The sequence below is a fragment of the Palaemon carinicauda genome, chromosome 25 (genome assembly GCF_036898095.1).
Source record: "Palaemon carinicauda isolate YSFRI2023 chromosome 25, ASM3689809v2, whole genome shotgun sequence".
Classification (NCBI taxonomy): Eukaryota; Metazoa; Arthropoda; class Malacostraca; order Decapoda; family Palaemonidae; genus Palaemon; species Palaemon carinicauda.
The window spans coordinates 86,663,825-86,672,316 of record NC_090749.1 but is presented as its reverse complement, the minus strand read 5'-3'; the positions used below and the strand labels follow the sequence as shown (position 1 = coordinate 86,672,316).

General features: G+C 35.6%; 1 protein-coding gene across 1 annotated transcript in view; it reads left to right on the top strand.

The window, feature by feature from the left end:
• LOC137619123 (uncharacterized) overlaps nucleotides 1–8,264 on the top strand; it is a 14,296-nt gene extending 6,032 nt beyond the window's left edge. The window contains exon 2 of the mRNA XM_068349312.1: nucleotides 8,041–8,264. Coding sequence (XP_068205413.1) covers nucleotides 8,041–8,264 — 224 coding nt within the window. The remainder of the gene's footprint in view (nucleotides 1–8,040) is intronic.
• Nucleotides 8,265–8,492: the final 228 nt, after the last annotated feature.

The following is an 8,492-nucleotide window of genomic DNA, read 5'->3' as shown; positions in this document are numbered from 1 at the left end:
TAACGGTAATGAAATGTAAAGGACAAACTTTACTAGGTTCGGACTGGTTACATTATATAAAATTAGATTGGCCTAGTATTTTGAAGGTTAAAGGTACACAAGATGAACAAAAGAATAAAGAGTCTGTGGATAATATTCTATCAGAGTTTCAAGACGTATTTGAAGATGAAGTCAGGACAGTAAAGATTGCAAAGGCAATTTTAGTTTTGAAATCAGATAGTACTCCTAGATTTATTGCTCCAAGACCAGTACCATATTCATTGAAAAGTGCAGTTAAAACAGAAATCAAAAGGTTAGAAAGTGAAGGTTCTTGGGAAAAAGTTACATACTCAGATTGGGCTACACCATTAGTTCTTATTGTGAAGGGAATAAGAATACCAATTAAGGTTTGTTAATTTTAAGATGTATGCCTATCGCACCAGTCCATTGCTAATTAATCATTTTAAATATTAATTTTTAGCAAGCCAGAATAGGTAGGATTATTTTATATATAAACTCCCTTAGAGCAGCAAGATTTCTCTAAGTATTTAGTACAAAATCCTGCCTCCTCTGCACTCCTTGCAAGAAAATATTGCCCTGTTCTGAAGTCCCGATATGGCATCCCCAATGGATTACCATGCGCATCGAGCTCCTCACCTGTCTGGAAAGGTGAAGCCAGGTGATCTCTTCGACCGTAGTGTCGGCCCATTCTACGAGAAGCTGCCCTGGCTTGCTGACCTGCCTGGTCATTGAACCCATGTACTTCTGGCTCACCCCCATCCCATCCCACTCGCCCAAACGCGACTCACAAAGGGTTGCTGCCGGTCGGAGAGATTGAGAAGAAGAGGACCCTGATGTACCTAGTTACAGCTACAGTGAGAATTCTTGGGGTGAGCCAGGCAAGAAATTAGTGCGACAACCAGGTCAACAGCCACCACGGGCATACAACTAAACTTCAAAGGAGTGCAGGTACTACATCAATGGCCATTTAGTTTTCCCCCATTTTTTATTAGCTTAGACTAATTTTAACTTGATAGGGAACCTGGCTAATTACACTATTCGGACTGTGTGCGGTGGGATTGTGTGTAAATATTTTTCCATTATTATTTCTTGCTTAGAGACTAGCATAGTCTCGGGGTCACGTGGGCCACGTGCCAGACCCCATTTGATTTTTGATTGTTGAAGACCACGTGTCTAACCCATCATTTTCATTATTTTAATTGCATCTCTTTTGATACCATTTTTTGTGTTGTTAAGATGTCTGTTTTGTTTTAATGTCAACTTGTGAATAAATCAATATTAGGTTAATTAAACCTCCTTAGTATTTTTGCTCCCTCGTTTATTTTAATGTGTGAAATGAATAGTTGATCACGGGACAAAATACCCAATATTTAAAGAGTAAGTCTATAGGTGGTAACAGCGAGGTACTTTGCATTAATATATTTGCTTCGCAGGTAAAGATCCTTATCTTTAAACTTTTAAACTACTTTACATCACTGCTCCCATTTTGGATTTCGTCTACCTTACATTAACGTAAAATAACTGTCCAGCATTTCATTGGGGTAGCTGGGACGGAGCCGGAACAGAGCCTGAGAATGAGATGACTATAGACCTGACAAAGCTAGAGTAGGCCATAAATTATTGTTAATCCTACGTGTGGAGTGCTTCGGCCTCTGGACAGTAAAATTTCCCCCTTTTGTATTTAGAGTGATGGTTAGTGAATTGTGACAGTAAAGTATTAGCAGGGTGTTTGTGCCCCGAGAGTAAGTGCTCATATCCTCCCCTGTTGAACTTTATGTAACTGTTATAAGGAGACTTTCCCGGACTAAGTTCCCACTCAGAACGTAACCATTAAAAAATTCTCCACACCAAAGGCTCCAACAGGGAAAAATAGCCTAGTGAGGAAAGGATATAAGGATGTAAGGACACCGCTCCCTTCGTCGTCCAGAAAATCGACAAACTGCTCATTTATTTGCCACACCATAGTTTCCCATGTATATGTATTCCGCTCTATCAGAGCTACATTTTGACATATGTATCATTTCATTACATGTTTCTGTTACCTCATAATTCGTATATTTGCAAGTGTAAGAAAACACATATATTTTGGCGGGCAATTCATTCTGATTTGGCGCCAGCGCCATCCTACCTTTCCGTCCGCACCTTGTAATATACTCCCATGCACATTTGAATAAAGTATCAGTTGATCTTGGTGACGCTTGTCTCACTGTCCTTACAAGGAAATAAATAAATGATGAGAACAAATTAACAATAAATCATTCTACAAACAGTAACTTCAAAACAGATATATCATATATAATCTATAAAAAGACTTATGTTAGCCTGTTCAACATAAAAACATTTGCTGCAGCTTTGAACTTTTGAATTTCTACTGATTCAACTACCCTATTAGGAAGATCATTCCACAACTTGGTCATAGCTTGAATAAAAATTCTAGAATACTGTGTAGTATTGAGCCTCATGATGGAGAAGGCCTGGCTATTAGAACTAACTACCTGCCTAGTATTACGAACAGGATGGAATTGTGCAGGAAGATCTGAATGTAAAGGATGGACAATTATGAAAAATCTTATGCAACATGCATAATGAGCTAATTGAATGACGGTGCCAAAGATTAATATCTAGATCAGGATTAAGAAATTTAATAGACCGTAAGTTTCTGTCCAACAAATTAAGATGAGAATCAGCACCTGAAGACCAGACAGGAGAACAATACTCAAAACAAGGTAGAATGAAATAATTAACCCTGGATAGGTACGGTGGGTCGTTTGCGACCCCGAGCGTCAAAAAAAAACAGGTTTTTCTCACGTGACTCACCCCTGTGACTGAATTTGTGGGTGATCGACCTGCAGGAGGTGTCTCCCCTACACGCTCTAGTAGTGTCCAGTTGTGCATTGCTGTAGCTGTACTCCTTCCCCGATTTCTGAGACGCGTCGGGGTCGTTCGCGTCCGAGTTTACCCTTCTGAGGTAGTTTGCATAATTATCAAAGTTATTACGTATTATGAAATTGTCGTAGAATGGTGCAACTTGTATAGGTTATCAGTTGTGGAAAGTCTTGGTGGATTGTTTGGCTACCATGTGCATGTTTTTTTTTTTAGTTAAAATGTCGTTCATCACCACGAGGACCATTTTACCGCGAGTGCCCCTTTTTCATTTTTTTTCATTTTTTTGCCAAGTCATTTTTCCGTAAGATATTGCCAAATAGTGTCGTAAAACTTTTGCTTGTTTAGTGTTGGAAAGTGTGTCTAGATGATCTGGCTACCCATGCATGACTTTGTTTTTGTCAGATACGACGTAGTTATTGGTATATTGGGTATTTAACTGCGGTTACCAATTTCTGTTTTTTTTTCAATATTTGTAAAAATTACTACGTAGTAAGGAATTGCCGTATATTATTAATTTTTTTTTCATGTTTATGTGTTAGAAAGTGTGCCTTGATGGTTGGGCTAACACGTGCATGTCTCTTTTTTTATCTGAGATGTCGTATATTAGAATGTCGGGCATTTTACCGCGAGTGTCCCTTTTTAATTTTTTTTAATTTTTTTGCCAAGTCATTTTTCCGTAAGATATTGCGAAATAGTGTCGTAAAACTTTTGCTTTTTTAATGTTGGAAAGTGTGTCTAGATGATCTGGCTACCCATGCGTGATTTTGTTTTTGTCAGATACGACGTAGTTATTGGTATATTGGGTATTTAACTGCGGTTGCCAATTTCTGTTTTTTTTTCAATATTTGTAAAAATTTACTACGTAGTAAGGAATTGCCGTATATTATCGATTTTTTTTTCATGTTTATGTGTTAGAAAGTGTGCCTTGATGGTTGGGCTAACACGTGCATGTCTTTTTTTTTATCTGAGATGCCGTATATTAGAATGTTGGGCATTTTTCCGCGAGTGCCCCGTTTTATTTGTTTTGCATTTTTTTGCTTAGTCATGTTACCGTAAGGAATTGGCAAGTAGTGTCGCAAAACTTATATTTTTATAGTGTTGGAAAGTGTTTCTAGATGATCTGGCTACCCATGCCTATTTTTTTTTTAGCCAGATATGGTGTATATATAAGTATGTGTTCGATTTTCCTGTGATTGCCATTTTTTCGTTTTTTCCCATTTCTTTCAAAATTACTACGTACTAAGGAACTATCACAGAGTAATATTTCATTTATATGTTTATTTGTCGGAAAATATGCCTTGATGGTTTGCCTAGCACGTGGCTGAAATTTTTTTTTTCTGAAATGCCGTATATTAGAATGGCCATTTTTCCACGAGTGCCCCTTTTTATTTGTTTTGCATTTTTTTGCTTAGTCATGTTACCGTAAGGAATTGGCAAGTAGTGTCGCAAAACTTATATTTTTATAGTGTTGGAAAGTGTTTCTAGATGATCTGGCTACCCATGCCTATCTTTTTTTTAGCCAGATATGGCGTATATATAGGTATGTGTTCGATTTTCCGGTGATTGCCATTTTTTCGTGTTTTCCCAATTCTTTCAAAATTACTACGTACTAAGGAACTATCACAGAGTAATATTTCATTTATATGTTTATTTGTCGGAAAATATGCCTTGATGGTTTGCCTAGCACGTGGCTGAAATTTTTTTTTTCTGAAATGCCGTATATTAGAATGGCCATTTTTCCACGAGTGCCCCTTTTTATTTGTTTTGCATTTTTTTGCTTAGTCATGTTACCGTAAGGAATTGGCAAGTAGTGTCGCAAAACTTATATTTTTATAGTGTTGGAAAGTGTTTCTAGATGATCTGGCTACCCATGCCTATCTTTTTTTTAGCCAGATATGGCGTATATATAGGTATGTGTTCGATTTTCCGGTGATTGCCATTTTTTCGTTTTTTCCCAATTCTTTCAAAATTACTACGTACTAAGGAACTATCACAGAGTAATGATTCCTCTAGATGTTTATTTGTCGGAAAATTTTGTTTACTTTTTTTTTGATTGAATATCATCAAATTTTTTTAGCTAAAATATTGTTTTACATTTTTTTTTTCGATTTTATTTCCCTTCAAAAAAAATTTTTTGGGTCAGGATTTTAATTTTATAGTCGTAAAATAATCGACAATTATCCAGCAACCCACCATACAATTTTTATGCATATCCAATAATAATTAGATTAGTAAATAACACCTTGAAATTGACATACCCTTCCTACATTTCAAGTGGCAGATTAGGGAGTCTGAGTCAGTGTGGTTGGCGGCCATTTTGTGGACATATCCGAAGCGTAAGCTGCCCTATCTATATATATTCTTGTTCCCTATAGAATTTGTGATATTTTGGTATATTTTTACCTGCATAAATATCATATTATATATTAAATATATGTATTTTTTTACGAAATTTCCAAGTACTCAAAAAATTACCTTTAGATATGGCCCCTGATATAAATGTAATTTACAAAATAATGAAGATTTTTTTACATATTTCTATTTTAGGATAACATATGTTTATTCCCTAAAAAAATTAGCCACTTCCTATTTCATTTGGGTACCCAAAAAAATTCATGAAATTTGGACAATTTTTTTTGGCCAAAAAAAGTTACCCTTTTTTTCTCATTTCAGATCTTCACCTCCATGGGTCTGACTTCATCCAAAATACATCAAGATGTGTCCTAAACATTCAAGAATCAATTCCTAAAAGGATTTGTGTATATATGTATAAACTTTTTTTTATGAATTTTTATGTCAGGTCTTTTTTTTTCTACTTAATTTTTTAAAATATTTATAATAAATAGTTTTTCTGCAGATGAGTAGTATTTATCTTTACAGTTGTTTTAAGCATTCATTGAAGTTTTTTTTGGCAAAAGAAAAAAGGAGGTTACTGCAAAAACTGATTTTTCAAGAATTTTTTTTGGCGTCGGGGTCGTTCGCGTCCGAGTATACCCTTAAAGGGGTGTCCGAGGACCGTACCTATCCAGGGTTAAAACACTTTTTCAAAATAGATTGATCACCAAAAATCTTGAAAGACTTTCTCAATAAGCATATTTTTTGTGCAATTGAAAAAGACACAGACCAAATGTGTTTCTCAAAAGTAAATTTGCTGTCGAGAAAATTATCAATACTGAGATCTGGATGTTGTGGAGCCACCGTCCTTGACCTACTTACAATCATACTTTGAGTTTTGTTAGGATTCATCTTCATACCCCATAATTTGCACCATGCACTAATTTCAGCTAGATCTCTATTAAGGGATTCAGCAACTCCAGATCAATATTCAGGGGATGGAATTGATGCAAAGAGAGTAGCATCATCTGCATATGCAACAAGCTTGTTTTCTAGCCCAAACCACATGTCATGTGTATATAGTATGGAAAGTAATGGGCCAAGAACACTACCCTGTGGAACACCAGATATCACATTCCTATACTCACTATGGTCTCCATCAACAACAATTCTTTGAGATCTATTACTTAAAAAATCCATAATAATGCTAAGAAACGATCCACCCACCCCAACTGTTTGAGTTTGAAAACAAGGGCCTCGTGATTAACACATGCTCCAAGGCCTTTACGAAAACCAAATTGCAAACTAGGGAATAGATGATTACATTTAGCAAACCTATTAAGACGTTCTGCCAGAAGACGTTCAAGTACTTTAGATACTATGGGAGTTACGGAAATTAGGCAGTAATCAGTTAGATTTGAGCTACCACAAGCACATTTCCATAGAGAAGTAACATTACCAATTCTCCAACAAGTGCTAAAAGCTCCTCTCCTTGCTAACTTGCGCAAAATAACAGATAACTTTGCAGCTAAGAAATCTGCATCCTTTATAAAAAACAAAGGAAAAATACCATTTGGGTCTACACTTCCATAAGCATCAAGGTCCATCAACAGAGCTTTAATTTCACGAGATCGAAAAGCTAAACTGGTTAGTTTAGCCTCAGGAAAACAGGAATGAGGAAGTTGAAGTTTTTCATTACTCTGTTTACTGTAAAAAACATCAGCCAAAAGGGTTGCCTTTTCCTTTGGACAGTGGGTGATTGAGCCATCTGGTTTAAGTAAAGGAGGAACTGTTGCATCTACAGAAAATGCGGAAAATGTTCCTGATAATCAGGTTAGGTCAGAAACTGCTTTTGCCTTTCGCATTAATTCTGTCAACAAAGGTACAAAGAAACACATACTGTACTGGTAGAAGTGATCATAAATGGTAAACCAATTGTAATGCTAATTTACACAGCAGCTGATGTATCAATTATGACTGGGAAAACAGCTAAAACCATTAAAAATTTGTTATTAGGAGACACAAATAGAATTTTGAAAGGTTATAATGGTTTTGATATTCAGGTAATAGGTGCTTCAAACGTAGAAGTATAGCATAAAGATCAGAAGTTAGACAGAATGTCATTAACGGTAATGAAATGTAAAGGACAAACTTTACTAGGTTCGGACTGGTTACATTATATAAAATTAGATTGGCCTAGTATTTTGAAGGTTAAAGGTACACAAGATGAACAAAAGAATAAAGAGTCTGTGGATAATATTCTATCAGAGTTTCAAGACGTATTTGAAGATGAAGTCAGGACAGTAAAGATTGCAAAGGCAATTTTAGTTTTGAAATCAGATAGTACTCCTAGATTTATTGCTCCAAGACCAGTACCATATTCATTGAAAAGTGCAGTTAAAACAGAAATCAAAAGGTTAGAAAGTGAAGGTTCTTGGGAAAAAGTTACATACTCAGATTGGGCTACACCATTAGTTCTTATTGTGAAGGGAAACGGTCTGGTTAGGTTATGTGGAGATTACAAGGTAACGTTGAATCCACAGCTTCAAGTAGCTCAACATCCATTACCAAATCCAAAAGACATGCTTGCAACTCTGTCAGTATGCAATGTATTTTCTAAGGTCTTAGACAAGCATTTCAACAGCTTCCCATGGATGAAAATTCACAAGAACTATGTACAGTAAATACATACTTAGGTTTGTATAGGCAAAAAAGATTGCCTTATGGAGTAGCAAGCAATCCAGCTATATGGCAACTAACTAAAGATAAGATTTTTTTCAGGAATACAAGGAGTATTTATTTCCATAAATTATATTTTAGTCTCTGGTAAAGATAAAAGAGAACATAGAGAAAGATTACGGGCAGTTCTGAAGAAGTTGGAGGAACATAATATTAGAGTAAATAGGAGCAAATGTATTATAGAAGTTGATTCAGTGGAATACTTAAGTTTTGTAATAAATAGCAAAGGTATTCACAAGACTAAGGAGAAAATTAATGCAGTAATATCAACTAAAGTACCAGAAAAAGTTAAGGAATTACACTAATTTTTAGGTCTAGTAACATTTTATGGAAATTTCATTCAGAATTTTTATACAATCGCACATTCATTGTATAACTTACTTAATGAGGGTGTAGAGTGGAATTGGACAAAAGATTGTCAGGAATATTTTAAAAGAATCAAGCAGGAAATAACTTCACCTACTTTTCTAGTATATTATCAAATAAAGGTAAGCACCCTCATAGGAATAGGGAGTGTTTATCTTTACTTGCTT